Source organism: Octopus bimaculoides, chromosome 2 (genome assembly GCF_046866305.1).
Source record: "Octopus bimaculoides isolate indiv1 chromosome 2, ASM4686630v1, whole genome shotgun sequence".
NCBI classification, from domain to species: domain Eukaryota; kingdom Metazoa; phylum Mollusca; class Cephalopoda; order Octopoda; family Octopodidae; genus Octopus; species Octopus bimaculoides.
In genome coordinates, this window is record NC_142929.1 from 28,306,044 (window position 1) to 28,324,312 (window position 18,269).

The window sequence follows — 18,269 nt, forward strand, 5'->3', positions numbered from 1 at the left end:
AAGTTCCTGCATCAACATTAATAGTCTCATTTTTGGCCAGGAAATATCAGAAATAAACATGATGGAAATGTTTTCTAATTGACTTTTTTTTTAATGCTTCTTTTTAAACAATTTGAAAAATTTTCCTAAGTTTAATTTGAAATATCTAATTTCAACATTTCTTTTTCATATATATACACACAATTATGTATATATAGCTTCTTACTGTATCTGGCAAACTCGATAAAAACTCTACTGCATATCAAAGGAATATTGAAACTGTTGAAGCAAATTCAAATTTAAATGTATCAAATGTAGAAACAAAAACTCAAATGCTCTTTGAAGAGATAAAAACCTCATTGGAGTCACAAATTCGGAATATTGAAAACGATGTTAAAAATTTGGATTTGACGTTGATGAACACAGTAAGACAAGAAAACAATGGCCAGCTTCAACGTTTGGTAAGTTTAAAAAAATTTTTTTTTTTAATATTAACCCTTTTGTTGCAGAAATCAGAGATATCCATTCAAAATTTCATTTCACAGAAAGCAGTTTTATATACCAATCTATCTTTTGTTGAGGAATATCATATCTGAAATTATTTTCTGTTGAGATATGTCAAGTTTATTAAGACAATGTGACTTGTAGAAAATACAAATTCTATTTTTTTGTAGACATTGAACATTATTACTGGAACTGTCATGAAATTTTATTTCACTGTTAATGGGTTAATATCAAGGTAGTTCAGATACTACATTTACTAATTATTTTCTCTTAAGTTGCATTTATTTGTTTAGGCTGCTGTAAAATGTTTGATTGATTTACTGGTGTGATTCAATAGACTGCATCTTGAATTGTTGTTTTAATGCAGGTCAGCTCAGACTTAGCAGATCTATGATTAAAAGAATTCTGGCTATAATAATCCCATTCTTTTTTACAGACATTGTGTAAAGTATTACATCATTCAATGTGGTCCTCCTTTGTTAAAGAAAATTACATTAACACAAATATACATATATATATATATATATGTGTGTGTGTGTGTGTGTGTGTGTGTTAGCACCCATGCCAACCTCTCCTTCATTGGACACTAAGCTCTGCTTGCGAAGACCTGTTGGGGCAAGTGAAATTGTAATTGAATCATACTCAATGACTGGCACCGCACCTGTGGAGCACTAGCAGCACTGTTGAGCGTGTTCATTGCCAGAGCAGCTGTCTGGCTTCCGTGCTAGTGGCCTGTAGATGGCACCATTTGAGCGTGGTCGTTGCTAGCATTGCCTTCTAGCACTTGTGCTGGTGGCATGTTAAAAAATCATTCTAACTGGCCCTCGTGCCAGTGGCACGTAAATGCACCCACTACACTCTCGGAGTGGTTGGTGTTAGGAAGGGCATCCAGCTGTAGAAACTCTGCTAGATCAGATTGGAGCCTGGTGCAGCCTTCTGGCTTGCCAGTCCTCAGTCAAATCGTCCAACCCATGGTAGCATGGAAAGTGGACGTTAAACGATGATGATGATGATGATGATGATGATGATGATGATATGATATGTACGTATGTGTGTATATGTTTGTATGTGTGTGTATATATATATATATATATATATATATATATATATATATGATATGTATGTATATATCATTTTCATCATAACAGGCTTCCACACAGTTTTCATCTACCAAATTCACTTACAGGGCATTGGTTGACCCAGGATTAAAATAGAAGATACTTGCCCTAGGTGCCATGCAATGAGGCTGAACCTGAGACTATGTGGTTGCAAAGCAAGCTTCTTAGATTATTCCCAACTATTCCTGCACCTGTTATAAAGTATAATCAGTGAGAGATTTAACTGCTATTCTTTACAAGCCAAGAGATGATGTAGAAGCTCTTTTGTTTATTGCTCTTTAAATAATTGAGGTTATCCAACAATGCCCTTAATATCATAAACATGTAAGGTAGTGAGCTGGCAGAATTGTTCGCACACCGAGCAAAATGCTAAGCAGCACTTTGTGAGTCTGTATGTTATGAGTTCAAATGCTTCTGAAGTGGACTTTGCCTTTTATACTTCGTGGATTAGTTAAATAATTATCAATTAAGCACTGAGGTTGATGTAATCGACTAACCCACTCCCCTGAAATTACTGGCCTTGTGCCAAAATTTGAAACCAATATTATGAACATGTAAGGTGGTAAGGTGGCAGAACCATTAGCACACTGGGCAAAATTCTTAGCAGCATTTTGTACGTCTTTATGTTCTGAGTCAAATTCCACCAAGGTCCACTTTGTTTTTCATCCTTTCAGGTTTGATGAAATAAGTACCAGTGGGGTCAATGTAATCATCTTACCTCTTCCTCTAAAATTCTGGCCTTGTGCCAAAATTTGAAATCAATACTATAAACATCTAAACAACAGGACACATACAGAATATATTTACACCAGACATTAACTACTCTCAAAATTAAACTAAGTGACCTTAAGTAAAATATCAATATTATATTAAGAGCTGTAGCTTAGAAGTGTGAGTCCCAATAAGCCGAATTGACAACGCACCACCTTTGTTTCAATTAATCTTAAAGATGATGAAGAATTTTGTAAAATAAGTTTATCATTTACAAGGTAGTGTTCGGAACTCTAAAACAGGAAGTTTGTATTTTAGAACAGAGGCATTGTCAAGCAGATTGGTATCAAAATGATTATGAAGATTTTGTACACAATATATACAAGCTAGATACATTCATAGCCAATAGTACATACTACCTAGGCACAGATGTGGGTAGACGCAGGCATGGCTACATAGTAGCAAGTTTGCTTCCCGACCAGATTGTTTTATGTTCAGTCCCACTGCATGGCATCCTAGGCAAGTGTCTTCTGGTGTAGCCTTAAGCTGACCAAAGCCTTGTGAGTGGATTTTGTAGACATAAACTGAAAGAAGCCCATACGTGTGTGTGTGTGTGTGTGTGTGTGTGTGTGTGTGTGTGTGTGTGTGTATGCATGTGCTTGTCCTCCATCACCACTTGGCAACCAGTATTGGTGTGTTGATATCCCTGTAATTTAGTGTTTCAGTGAAAGAAACTGATAGAATAAGTACCAAGCTGTAAAAAATATAAGTTTCTGTGGTCAATTCATTTGACTAAATTTCTTCAAACTGGTGCCCCAGCATGGCCACAGTTTAATGACTAAAACAAGTAAAAGAGTAAAAAAAGAAAAAAATAATCAAGTATTTCATGGAAAAATTATTTTGATTTGCTAAACTTAATGAATAATAATCTGGTTAAAACAAAGTTTCCCTATTTGTCATAACTGAAAATTATCAAAGAGCTGACTATAGTACCTGTACATTGTCCCTTGGCTTGCTATATATTATAGCCAAGTCACCCTCAAATCATACTCTAGCCTCTTAAAAAAGGGCATAAGAGACAATGTGCTTCTGGGCTGGATGCATTGTGTTTGGGGAAAAGACAGAGATGATCATGACTGGAATACTCTTCAGTATAGGTTTGCTTGATCAGAGCCAACCTGGGGCTCAACAGTGATGACAGCAACAACTAGCTACATTCACTGTCTTCTCTAGCCATTTGTGTATCATACTTAATGCAAATACAGTGCTGGGACAATTTTTGTCTCCCTCTGATATATATTGCATTTTTCACAAAACACATCCATAAGAGATGTTATCTCTGGATAAATACCACAGTAAATTTGCCTTTCAGTGATGTATTTACATTAAGTTAACTGGCATTCCATCAGTTACAACAATGAGTGTTCCAGTTGATCAGAGCAAAGGTGTTCCATTGATCTACTCATGAAATTAACGTGCAAATGGCTGAGCACTCCACAGACAGATCTACCTTTAAAGTAGTTCTCAGGGAGATTCGACATGACACAGAATGTGACAAGACTGGCCCTTTGAAATACAGGTACTACTCATTTTTGTCAGCTGAGTGGACTGCAGTAATATGAAATAAAGTGTTTTGCTCATGGACACAATACTTCACTGGGAATCAAACTCTCAATCTCATGGTTGTGATTTGAATACCTTAACCACTTAGTCACACATCTTCACTTGGCATTAAATATAATACATTGGATGGTCATTATCATTTAGTCTTACTTCTATTGCATATAATGGACTTTCTCTTCTGTTGCAATCAAACAAACAAAATGCATATATTTTTAACAAATTTGGATTCCTTTAGCACAGGGGTTTTCAAACTGTGGTCCACGGACCACAGGGGGTCTGCAAGACCAAGACAGGGGGTCCATGGACAGCAAATACTTTTTATGGGCAATTTGATTTTATATATGTTTTTTAATCGAACTCTTTTAATTGACAATAAACCTATTTGTTAAATACTGTTAAATAAATAAATGCAAAAATATGTTATTTTAAGCAAATATTTATGTATAAATTTCATAACGTGTTGTTGTTGTTGTTGTTGTTGTTGTTGTTGTAGTAGTAGTAGTAGTAGTTGTTGTTGTTGTTGTTGTTGTTGTTGTTGTTGTTGTTCTTCTTCTTCTTCTTCTTCTTCTTGTTCTTGTTCTTCTTCTTCTTCTTCTTCTTCTTCTTCTTCTTCTTCTTCTTCTTCTTCTTCTTCTTCTTCTTCTTCTTCTTCTTCTTCTTCTTCTTCTTCTTCTTCTTCTTCTTCTTCTTCTTCTCCTGCTGCTGCTAGCTATATACACCACCACAACATTCTCTTTTTTTTTATGCCCTGGCCTTTATGGAGCTGAGTGAAGCAGGTATGTTTCAGTGCTTAGCCTACAACAACAACACCAGGCCAATAAAGGAGTCTCTTCTAAAAAGTCATATAACCTGCTAGGAATAACAGTTACATTGCCCTGAATTCACATCCTGCTGGTCGCATTGGATAATATAATCCCTATTATACCTTAGAAAAGACTGGATGGTAAGGTTTGATTATAGGATCTGCTGAACTAGCCAACAATGACAATAATAAGGATTAACGACCACTACATGGTTCTTTGACCTGTTAAAAATAGTACTCAAATTCTACTCAAATTACAGTACTTTTTGGTTATCTCACCCCCATTAAAAAATTGCCATTAAAAAACTGGGTTATCTTCCCACTAAAACATTGAGTTTATGTGGCAACAAGAGATTGGATTAAAAGCGTTAGATCTTTTTGATTCAATACTTCAACATGCATAGTATGATTTGTTTCAGTTTTTATGTTAATTAATTTTTTCAGTTTTGTATGATTTAGTATAAAAATATCAGATTCAATAAGATGTTTCATCTTTTCATTTTTATTTTTTTTTTTTGTTTTATTGAGGGTTAAACAATTTTGTAGTTGAGAGAGATAACCCAAATTTTTTAATGGGGGGTGAGATAACCAAAAAATACCACAAACCCTACATATTGAATAGTGTAGTGCAGTACATGGAGAAAGAAATCAGGATGGTCACAGCCGGTTTGTCTTGGATTACAGGTTTCTTCAGTCATGTCTGACTTAGGACTAAACAACAATGAGAGGATACAATACCTCTTTAGTTAATGGAATACTACCTTATCCATTCAACCAGTTCTCTCTTCAAATTATATGTAGTATTTTGAGAGAGAGAGAGGGGGACAGAGAGATTGTGTGTGTGTGTGTGTACAGGTGTGTGTATGTGTTTGTGCGTGTGTGTGTGTGTGTGTGTGCATGGATGGGTTCCCTCAAGAAACATTCTATCAGCTATTTTCCTGACACATTTTATGTCCTGAATAAATTATGGTTACCCAGAAACAAGAAGAACAGTAACAGCAACAACAATATCAACCACTGTGACCATGACGATCACTATGACGACAACCACCACCACCACCACAACAACAACAGCAATTATAAGCTCATAATCACTGAAGCTAGCATGAACTGGCTAAGACTGCCTAAAAACATTAATGGATGCATCATCAATAATAATAGCATGATAGCATTTATTCCAACCCTACAAAACAAAGCAAAAAGTCAGTGCCTGAAATAAAAATGGGGCAAGGAAGGGCTTTTTGACATATCGCTTTGTGTATTTTAACAAAAACATGACTACCTACATATGTCAGAATATACGCAACAGTGTGGGTTGAAATTTATTTCTGGGGTGGCAGGCAGCAGCGTTATCAACAATGTTCATACACATATAAATAGAAATACACAGACAAACAGACAGATATAGACAAATACTACACACATGCACATGTACACTTCTACAAACCTACACTCATACATATTCACTACCTCTTTGTGTCGCTTTCTGTTACTGTCTCCTCTGCCTGTTATTTTCAGCCTTTCTGAGTTTCCTCTAAGCCTTGACAACTTTTGTTACTAAGTAACTGTAGCTTCATAGTCTTATTTATTTATTTATTGTTTTTAATAGTGAGCTATTAGCTCCGCACCCAATTATGAACATACTGGAATAATCTGCTTTATTTTCTCAAACCAATTAATATGCTATATTTGCTAGAGCATGTGGTTAGTAGCTTGAGTGATTTCCTAAATAAATAGCCAACAATTTAAATAGTAGTTAGGTATATACTTGTTGTGGATTAAAAACACTGATTTCTTCTTTAATTATCTATTCACAAGTAGTTCGCATCATCTTTGTTATAGCATATCCCAAATGATTTTGAAGTGTTGTGGGAGATATATAACATCGTGGTCAAAACCAAAACCATACTGCCACTTGCAAGGGAGTATAGCATGGTAGTATATGTATCATGCTTTTGCTTATTATATTAGGTACCTGGGTAGTCATTAGCAGACATGAAAAGCCTCCCATCCCTGCCATCTTTGACCCAGTGGAATATCAAGGATATGACAGCTGACGGAGAGAGGGAGAGCTGCACTAGCACTCAACTGGTACTCATTTCAGCTAGGAGTGCCCTGCTCAGAAACAATATGTCACCTGGTCCAGAAATTGAACCCATAACTATTTGATTGTGAGTCCAACACTTTAACCACTAGGCCACCCAGATTCATATGTCTTAAAGTAAATGTCTCATTATAAACAGAATTTACAACACAGTTTTATCTCTGAATCTAAGTGGCTTTGCTTAATAGACTAATCCCTTCAGGAAGCAGGATGCCACCACTTCCTCCTTTAATATAAGGTTCTCCGCATTCACTTACAAATGAGTTTGTTAAATTCTACAAATAGCTCTTAATTCATAAAATCTTACCAATGGAAGGGGGCACTTTAATAATAAACAATACTCACTGTTAATCACATTTCTCTACATTTGAAAGTTTAAATACAAATGCATGCAAACCCCTTTGATACATGACAGGAAACGAATGATGGATAAATCTTTCCCCTGGACAGGATGCAGGTCTACTGCAGATAACTCTCATGTTTAGGCATGGGCATGACTGTGCAGTTAAGTAGTTCGCTTTGCAACCATATGGTATCAGGTTCATTTCCCTTGTGCAGCATCATGAGGGAATGAATCCAAAACCACATGGTGTCTTTTCTACTATAGACCTGGGTCAACCAATGCTTTATGAATGAATTTGGTTGACAGGAACCGTGAGGAAGTCCATCAAGCGCGCGCACGAGTTTGTGTGTATACAGGGTGTTTGGGTAAAATTTGATGATTTTTTTTTATGTTTCCTTTTTTTGGAAACAGATTGATGTATTTGTGAACAGTCAACAGTGTTGGAGAGCATAAAGATTAAAATTGTAGTTGAGAAAAAGTTAGCTGACATGAAAGACTGGAAGCCATCTGAATATTGGAAAAAGAGTTACCTGTACCATGATGACTCATGTTGGATATTGAAATGCTGGCAGTATAACTACTGTTCAATGCTCTGTGAACACTGTGAAGGCTGCAAGACATGGCACAGAGAGTTGTAATGAAGACTATGAAGCCGTGGTCAGCATAATAGGACACAATAGGAATTCTGACTGTGTCCGTATGCTGGGTTTCATCCCCATATCTTTGAACAGAGCTTTTGTCTCAATTCAGATGATTGCGTGAAACTGCTGAAGAATGTTGTCAGTCTGTTACTGGAGAAGGTTACTGCTGGAAGGCCATATGGGTGGCAGTAGGATTCAACTCCTTGCCATCCCTCCGGAAAATTTAGATGCTGCCATCGGCGAATTTCTATGACTTCACCAGCTCCTATTTCTGGCCTCATAATTCCCTTGATTGTAATCCTATGGATAACTATGTGTGGAGCACGGTTGAGAAAAGCTCTAGCCACTCTATCTGCAACACCAAGGCCAAGATCAAGGAGGTGTTCAAAGGTCTCTCCAGGAGCAAAGTAAGGAATGCCTGCACCAGGTTCTGGATCATCTTGAGGCTTTGGTGGTAGATGAGGACAGCTATTTATAGTAAACTGTTATTGCCCAGCCATAATCTAGTTGATATTTTTAGATTTTCTAAAATACTTTTATTTGTGAATGGAATATTGTGTTTTCTTTTTCTTTTATGCAAACTATCAAATTTAGCCCAAACACCCTGTATATGTTTGTGGTATTGGTTTGTTTCTGTCCCTATAATTTAGTGATTCACTTATAATTTTTATGTTGCAGTTCCTTGAGATACAGAATGTATTTCAAGGGTTTCCCCAAGAGTAAAAAGGCTGAGGAATGTTTACATAGGGACTTCCTTGTTCTCTCATAAATTGGTGTGATTCTGTTTGAGTATTGTGTTATGTATGAGTGTTAGAGGAAGTGGGCAGGGTAAATATGTGTGTATGGATTTTGTGTATGGATGTGTGTGTGTGTGTATGTATGTATGCATGTATGTATGTATGTATGTGTGCCTGTATGCATGCATATATACATATATGAATGCTGTGTATGCATGTATATGTATGTGTATGTATGCATGCATGCCTATATGTATGTATGTATGTATGTATGTATGTGTGTTTGTGTGCATGCACGTAATTATGCATGCATGTATGTAGGTGTGCATGTAATGTATAAACCTCTGTCAGATGTGGAAACTTTGAGTTGAGATGTACTCAGTGTTTTTTCCAGAGTTACTATAAAATGATATGGAGAAAGTAACTCATCAGACAGAAATCTGAATGAATCTACTTGACACGTCTCTACTCTAATTATTTAAACCTGCTTCCTTAACCAGTGACTTGGTCATTCTCTTGTCATCTTGTTAATATCAATTCAATCTAAGGCAGTGAACTGGTAGAATTGTTAGCCAACTGGGCAAAATGTTTAATGACATTTCATCTGTCTTCACATTCTTAGTTCAAATTCTATGGAGGTTAGCTTTGCCTTTCATTCTATCGGGGTTGATAAAATAAGTGCCAGATGAACACTGGTGTCGATGTAATTGACTTACCCTACTCATCCCCTAAATTGCTGGCTTTGTGCCAAAATTTGAAACCAATGTTAATTTGATTTAAGGCAGCAAGCTGACACAATCATTAGCATGCCAGGCAACATGCGTAGGGACATTTTGTCCATCTTCACTTTCTGAGTTCAAATTCTGCAAGGTCAACTTTGGTTTTCATACTTCTGGGGTCAATAAAATAAGTACCAGTTAAACACTGGAGTTGATGTAATCAACTTACTCTCTCTGCCAAGATTGCTGGCTTTGTGTCAAAATTTGAAATCAATATTAATTTAATATTTTAGTATTGTCAGCCTCATTATTTCTTCACTCTGTCTTGTTGTTTGATAAGAGATTTCACCTGAGAGTGTTGTGTGTGTTGGAAGTTAAAAGTAGTTTGGGTGATTTGCCACTAATAATTGTAGATATTAAACCCCTAGATCTGGTCTCACTGAGCAGAACTATGATCAAAGGCATTCCACACATATGACCACTTCATCTTATTTTCAGACATAATTGTTATAATGTAAGATGAATAATGATATTGTGCTCAAATGATAATTTTAGAAATGAACAAAGAAAACATTGCAACAATTCCAAATCAAAGTGCAAAATGGTGAACTGTAACTTCAATTGTCCATAATGCAAAATGAACCATCTGTACCACAGTAAGTGTGCTAAGGTGACACGAGTAAATCCACAACAATGTGTCGATGTATATCTAACATCACCTGGTAGAGTCCATAAAGTATCCCCTCAGATGAATCGATGTAAGCTTGAATAATAAATGATGTGGGAGTGAAAACATCACATGATAGAATCATGTCCACTGATTGGATAACACTTAATAGACAATATTTTGTGTTGGGTCTCTGTACTTTGACTTGTGCAGTATGGGAGGCCCTACCAGGAGCTTGTACTCCACTCACGTAGCTTGATAATAATAATAATAATAATAATAATAATAATAATAATAATAATAATAATAATATTAATAATAATACATCATTAGGTATTTGTGTGTACATGTATATTGCCAAAGGATTACCAATACACTAGCATATTGGACGAAAATACCTTGTGGTATTTATTTCCTGCAAGTTACTTAGTCATTTGAAAAATAGACACTGATAAAATAAGTACTAAAAACTCCTGAAGACAACGCTGTGGTCAAAAAGAATCTAGAAAAAGACAAAAAATATGATTATAAGAATACTGTACCAACCATCTTAACAATAATCGTTTCTATTATAGGCATAAGGCCTGAAATTTTGGGGAAGAGGGCTAGTCGATTAGATTGACCCTAGTACACAACTGGTACTTAATTTATTGACCCTGAAAGGATGAAAGGCAAAGCTGACCTCAGCAGAATTTGAACTCAGAATGTACAGACGAACTAAATGCCGCTAAACATTTTGCCTACCATGCTAATGATTCTGTCAGCTTGCCGCTTTCTTCTTAATAATAATAATACTAATGGCATATTAAAATTTGAAATTTTATTGGAAATACTCTCTAGAACAAAAACTGTAATCCTTCAGCTGCCTCCCCAATTTTTAACCTAGTTAGACACATAAATCAGTTTAGTTACTGTACAGTCATATTATTTTCAAACATCTGTTAGCAACTATCATTAGTTTAGCATAACCACTGAAATAAGTCTTCTAACTATTGATTTTAAAAAAAAAGTGAACCTAGATACAAAATTATAAAACCGATGCCATGTATTTAACTGAAAATCTGCTGAATTTATAAATAACGCACAAACATAAAAAAAAATTAAAAAAATTAGAAACAGGTTCCACATTTTCATAATTATGCAGAGAACATGAAGGAAGAACCTATGTCAATGGTAAATACCTATAGCAGAGGAAGACTGAATATTAAACTTGAGAAGTACTGAAGTCAGATCTAAAGATGCTGAGCTTCACTGATAGCATGACAAAGGATAGAGGATGAGCAACATCTCTATCTTTTGTCATGCTCTTTATCTTCCATGCTTGGATAAAGATGTATAGCTGCTCCATCCAAGCATGGAAGAAGAGGCTATTAAAACTTGATAATGATAACCTTAACATTAAAATAACAACCACATAACAAGCTCTATGTTAATCAATGCTGTTGTCTTGTTTCACTAGATTCTAAGTGAGCAGTTGCTTTTTGTTTTATATTACATATAAACAATTTCATCCTCCCCCCTCTAAATTTGCTATATCTATTAGGGGACTCAAAGTACATAGCATATTTATTCATTTATTACACATTTTCTCAGAAATCAAAGAAAGCATCTGCTTATGAAATTACTATTTTAAACACATTTTCCCCAATTGGTTGCAGTTGTTACAAGGAAGATCATCTCTTCTTCCTAATATTTGGTGTGGATTTGAAATTAGGGAATTATATGAAAAAGATGTTTAGAATTTACTTACTTATTTTTTTAATGTTTTGTTTTGTTTTGTTTTGTTTCCTTAATACTACGTTCTTAAAACTGTTAGTGGTAATCATCATATTTCATTCCCTTTTGAAATCATCAGCATGATATAGCCTTTCTCTTTGCTATCATTGTTCTCAGTTCATACCCTGTTGGTATCCCTTAGCGTTTGGAATTGTATGTAGTTATACTTATACTTGGGATAACATGTGAACATTCTACTTGTAAGCCTCACTCCCTCTAATGAAAAGTGTGACTTGCTACTATACAAATCATCTTAACAACTTTGAAGCATACTCAATGATTGTCATAACTGTATCATCATGAATGCTACAATGATAAAGGAAATGCTCTTAATAGAAGCAACTCTAGAGGTATCAAATTGATGGATATGTTATGGAAACAACAGAAAGAGTTGTAACACAACTTATTAGGAAAGGAATTAGCTAAATGTAGATGAATTGTTTGTAAGAACCATACAACCCATGCAGAGAGATATCATGATGTCATCAGCAGAATGAGAGATGACAGTGGCTCAAGCAAAGAATTAAGCAAGCCAGTAGATGTCTACTAGAGCTTGGATTTCAGTTCTGGCCCTGTTTATAATAGTTCACTAGGCCATAACAAAAGGTCATAAAACTAAATGTCTCTGAAAACTCCTGTATGCAAATGACCTAATTATCGTAGATGAATCTGTCAAAGACTTGAAGAAGAAGAAAATTCAAACATGGCAGTGACGTTTAGGATTAACAGGCCTCAAAATAAACTTAGCAATGACAAAAGTTCTAGTTAGTAGAACAGATGACATGACTTTACTGCTATCTGGGAAGTAGTCATTGTCAGTATACAGGACAAGAGGAAGAAGAAATTCCATGCAGTGTCTCCTGTGTAAACTATGTGGATGAGAGTGAAAGGAAAACTTTGTATGCAGAAGAGGTGTAGTGCAATAAAAGCAGGATGATGAAAATCTATTTAATTATTATTTCATGAGTTTTATTCTGAACGTACAACATAGCATATTCTGAACATAAACCTTTGAAACCAACAGATGTTATCTCTAAACCACTTTATCACTCTAAAAGCCATAATGTCTAACTATACATACACATTTGCTAGTTTACAGTAGGACGGACAGTGAAAATGAGAAAGTGAGAATTTCATAAAATGGCTTATAAAAAAAAAATATGATTATAAAATTATTTTTTAACGATGAAGTTATCTTATCACACCCGATGAAATCAGAAGCCTGAGTTCATTAAAATATTAATTTTGAGGGATGAGAAATTAATCGATAAAATAAATTAACACCAGTAGAGACATTTTCTGTAACCATAACTCCTCTTTCTCTCCTTTGTAAGCTAATACAGCAAATGTTGTGTGTGGTGCTATATATGCTATTGTCTTCTAAATTTTTTAAAATTTTGTTTTTAATTCTCCACCTCTCTTTCTTTTACACCTCCTTCATTTTCTTTTCCTTTCTTTTTTCCTTTTTCTTTCTTTGCCTTTTTCTTTCTTTCTTTTTCAATTTTCTTTTTTTTCTTTTCCTTTCTTTCTTTCTTTCTTTCTTTCTTTCTTTCACATTCTTCCTTTCACTTTCTCACTCTCTCTCTTTTTCACATTCTTCCTCCTTCCACAGTGTTTCTCCTTCTTTCTCTTTCTTTCTTTCACTCTCACTCTCACACGCACAAAGGAAGCATTTGAAGACACAATGGATTGATTTATGAAGACACAGTCAGGAAGGGTTAGAAGACACTCCTTCCTGTTTTCTGCCTCAACCTAAAAGGTACACACCCATGAACAAGCAAACACTCAAAGACAGCAACACACACACATACACACACGATGTTCTTGCAGATATACATTTCAATTAGATATCTCTTTATGTACAAATTTAATTTAAATACCATACAAGTTTAGTGTGTGCGCACATGTGCATGTGTGTGTGTGTGTGTGTGTGTGTGTGCGTGCGTGCATGTACGTCTTTCTATGTGTTTGTGTTATAAGAATCCAAGAAATTAGATTTGACAATTTTGTAAAGACAACCACTGAAACTTGAACTTAGGAAGTTGAGGCACTACAATAGAGAATTTCAAACTACTGCCCCCCTCTCTTCCTCCTCCTCTGCCTCCTCCTCCTCCTCCTCTGCTTCCTCCTCCTCTGCTTCCTCCTCCTCTGCTTCCTCCTCCTCTGCTTCCTCCTCCTCTGCTTCCTCCTCCTCTGCTTCCTCCTCCTCTGCTTCCTCCTCCTCTGCTTCCTCCTCCTCTGCTTCCTCCTCCTCTGCTTCCTCCTCCTCTGCTTCCTCCTCCTCTGATTCCTCCTCCTCTGATTCCTCCTCCTCTGATTCCTCCTCCTCCTCCTCCTCTGATTCCTCCTCCTCCCCCTCTGCTTCCCCCTCCCCCTCTGCTTCCCCTCCCCCTCTGCTTCCCCTCCCCCTCTGCTTCCCCTCCCCCTCTGCTTCCCCCCCTCTGCTTCCCCTCCCCCTCTGCTTCCCCTCCCCCTCTGCTTCCCCTCCCCTCCTCCCCTCCTCGTCCTCATTCTCCTCCTCGTCCTCCTTTCTTCCACTATAAATCTTTGCAGACACTGGTCATGTAGTGGCTTTTCCTGCAATTGCTTTATCATGACATACTGGAGTTCCATTTTAGTTTTGTATTTCAAACACTTACAATTATTATCTCCACAACTTTTCTCCACATAATTCTCCATCACTTCAGACTACATTGTATTTGCTGTCTTCCTTGAAGACAGGAAAGTGATTTTTGATGTATTCATGTATTTTTAACAACTACATGGAAGAGACTGCAGTGGAACCATGTCAATGACCTGGCTGCAGTTAGTGAGAAGAAAGTTTTGACACCAAATAATAAATGTTTATGTAAAATTAACAGTCTTTGTGTGTTTTTGAACGGCTAATATGTGTTTTCCATGCTGTAATTATTTTAGTTTCAGCATATAGTCTCAGATCAAATCACTTGCTTGGCAAGTACATCTCTGAAACATTTAATTTGAGTTATTTGTATTAGTTTTAGATTATTCTTTACTAGACACTGCAGTCTCTTCCATGTAGTTGTTAAAAATACATGAATACATCAAAAATCACTTTCCTGTCTTCAAGGAAGACAGCAAATACAATGTAGTCTGAAGTGATGGAGAATTATGTGGAGAAAAGTTGTGGAGATAATAATTGTAAGTGTTTGAAATACAAAACTAAAATGGAACTCCAGTATGTCATGATAAAGCAATTGCAGGAAAAGCCACTACATGACCAGTGTCTGCAAAGATTTATAGTGGAAGAAATAGATAAAGAAAATGTGCTCCATGGACTGAGAAGTGCTGGATTCAAAGCTGATATAGAAGGATTCCTTCTCATGGGCTCATGGGAAGCGATCAAGAAGCATGTAATAAAGCAGAGTGTAGTAAGTATCTGCAGGATATATGGATTTTGAGAAGATATAATTAACTAGATTGACTCTGGCTGCCCAATCTCCTCCAAAAAAGAATACATCTACAAGCATAACAGGGTTAGGGGTTTCATATACTTTATGTGAATCTAGTATTATGAAATATTAACAGAAAAGAGGTTATATAAGACATACACTGGAAAAGGGTTCAGAGCACAACAAAGTAACTGAATTCTGGGATATATTACAGACAAGAATGATCAAGGATAATTAGCTAGATATTGTTATCGAGAACTGACTGGAAAGGATGTGTCTCTTAATCAATGTATCAGTCAGAACAGGACATAATGTACATAGATCAATGAAGAAATTATCTGAATATGAAGACCTCAAAATAGAAATAATCAGAATGCGAGGACTGAAAACAAAAACAGTGTATAATGATAAATGCTTTAAGGATGATTTCAAAAACATGCAGGAAAATGTATAACCAAAAACCACAAGCCTAATAAGCCCGACATATAGAAAATATAAGACCACTAGGTGCTGCACATATAATACAAAGAATACCATCAATACAATATAAAATACAGAATCAAAACAAAGCATCCCACATGATCTATGTGCATAGAGCTGCACTCATTGCAGTGAAAGCATATAATAAAACTGCTGCTGCTACTACTACTACTACTACTACTACTACTACCACTACTACCACTACCACCACCACCACCACCACCACTACTACAAAACTTTCCCTCCCAAAACTTCTCTTCACCTGCCTTAGGTTACTAGGTGTGACCTGACAAATGATTGTATCAAACATGCAAATTAAAAGCAAAATAATAATAATAATAATAATAATAATAATAATAATAATAATAACAATAATAATAATAATGATAATAATAATAATAATAATTAATATAATAATCTTTTCTACTATAGGCACAAGGCCTGAGATTTTGGGGGAGAGTACTAGTCAATTACATCGACCCCAGTGCTCATTTGTTGCTTATTTCATTAACCCATAAAGGATAAAAGGCCAAGTTGACCTTGGTGGAATTTGAACTCATAATATGAAGATGGATGAAATACCAATGATTCTACTTGCTTGCTACCTCAATAACAATGATGATAATAAAAATAATAATAATAATAATAATAATGATAATGATAATAATAATCCTTTCGACTATAGACACAAGGCCTGAAATTTTGTGGGAAGGGGGCTAGTCCATTACATCAGCCCCACTGTTCAACTGGTACTTATTGATCCAAAAAGGATGAAAGGCAACATTGATGTCAGCAGCAATTGAACTCTGAATGCAAAAATGGATGACATGCCATTGAACATTGTGCCCAGCACGCTAACGATTCTGCCTGCTTGCCACCTTAATAATAATAATAACAACATTGGGTAGGACAGTGCTGTGCCTGAAAAACATCGAAAAAGGCAATACGGTAGACAATTACAGGCCGATATCCTGTTTACCACTTATGTAGAAATTATTGACTGGAATACTCGCAGAGTCAATGTACGAACATCTGGAAAAAAATGGAGTCCTGCCACATGAGCAGAAGGCTTGTAACCATAAGTGCAAAGGTACCAAGGATCATCTCTTGATAGACAAAACTGTAGTTAGAGATTGCAAGAGGAGGAAAAGTAACTTAGCCATGTCATGGATCAACTATCGTAAGGCGTATGATATGATCCCACATTCTTGGATTATGGAGTGTATGAACCTATTTGGTATTGCATCGAATGTTGAGTGATTGCTTGGAAAAAGTATGGCGAATTGGAGGACGGACCTGACAGCATACGGAAGACGTTTAGGGGCAGTAGATATTAGGAGGGGCATCTTCCAAGGGGATTGCCTGTCCCCACTGATCTTTGTACTGTACTTGATACCATTGACACTGATTCTGAGGAAAGCAAAAGCTGGATATGTATTCAAAAACCGCCAACAAAAAGTCAACAATTTGTTATTCATGGATGACCTCAAACTTTATTGCAAAGATGAAGCCCAAGTCAGTTCTCTCATTGATGCAATATATACCTTCAGTGCTGATATCAGAATGGAGTTTGGACTGAGAAAGTGTAGTCTGTTAGTCTTGAAGAGAGGTAAAATCAAATGTATGGACGGGCTAGCGATACTGTCAGGGAGGTTATGAAGCAGATAGAAGAGATTGGCTATAAGTACTTGGGGACTTTGGAAATGGATAAATTGATGGAGAAAAAAACGACAGAAAAATTTAGGGTGGAGCACTTGCGCAGACTGAGACTGATCCTTAAGTCGAAATTAAATGGACGGAATAAGACCGAAGCTATCAAGAGGACTCTATCCTCCTCCTCCTCCTCCTCCTCCTCCTCCTCCTCCTCCTCCTCCTCCTCCTCCTCCTCCTCACCAGAACCACCACCACCACCACCACCACCATCATCATCAATTCATTGTTAGTAGACCATGTATACCTATATTCTAATTTTTCCCCTCCTTGCTCATTCAATTTTCTATGTAGCTCCCCACCCCTATTATGTCTGCTTTTGTAAATTGTTCCCTTTTATTCACTGCCCTAGTGGCAAATAAAAAAAGTCATCATCATTGTTACTATTGTTGTTATTTTTGTTTTTGTTTAGTTTTTGTCTGCTGTAACTTATCCTTCGATATTGTTCTCCATGTCTTGAGCCCTTGTGGCCAATAAAAGAAATTGTTATTATTACTATTAAGGTGACAAGCTGGCAGAATCATTACCATGCTAGACAAAATGCTTAGCAACATTCCTTTCAGCTCTTTACATTCTAAGTTCAATTTCTGCCAAGGTCAGCTTTGCCTTTCATCCTTTTGAGGCTGATAAAATAAAGTACTAGTTCAACATTAATTTAATCAGCTTCCCCTTTTCCTCAGAATTGCTGGCCTTGTGCCAAAAATTAGAAAGAATTATTATTATTATTATTATTATTATTATTATTATTATTATTATTATTATTTTATGTTTGACTTTTGTTTTGCATTTGTACAAGTTGGATCCAAGTCTCACCCAGAGACCTCAAGAGACAACAAGTTAGAAGTTATTATTATTATTATTATTTTTATTATTATTATTATTATTATTATTATTATTATTATTATTATTATTATTATCATCATCATTAAGGTGGTGAGCTGGCAG

At 36.0% G+C, this 18,269-nt stretch overlaps 1 protein-coding gene across 2 annotated transcripts in view; it reads left to right on the forward strand.

The window, feature by feature from the left end:
- The window catches only part of LOC106872738 (protein FAM81A), a 120,232-nt gene that overhangs the window by 54,713 nt on the left and 47,250 nt on the right, over positions 1 to 18,269 (forward strand). For both annotated transcript variants that reach the window (XM_052976000.2, XM_014919821.3), the window contains one exon: positions 198 to 440. In XM_052976000.2, the coding sequence (XP_052831960.1) occupies positions 198 to 440 (243 nt within the window). The remainder of the gene's footprint in view (positions 1 to 197; positions 441 to 18,269) is intronic.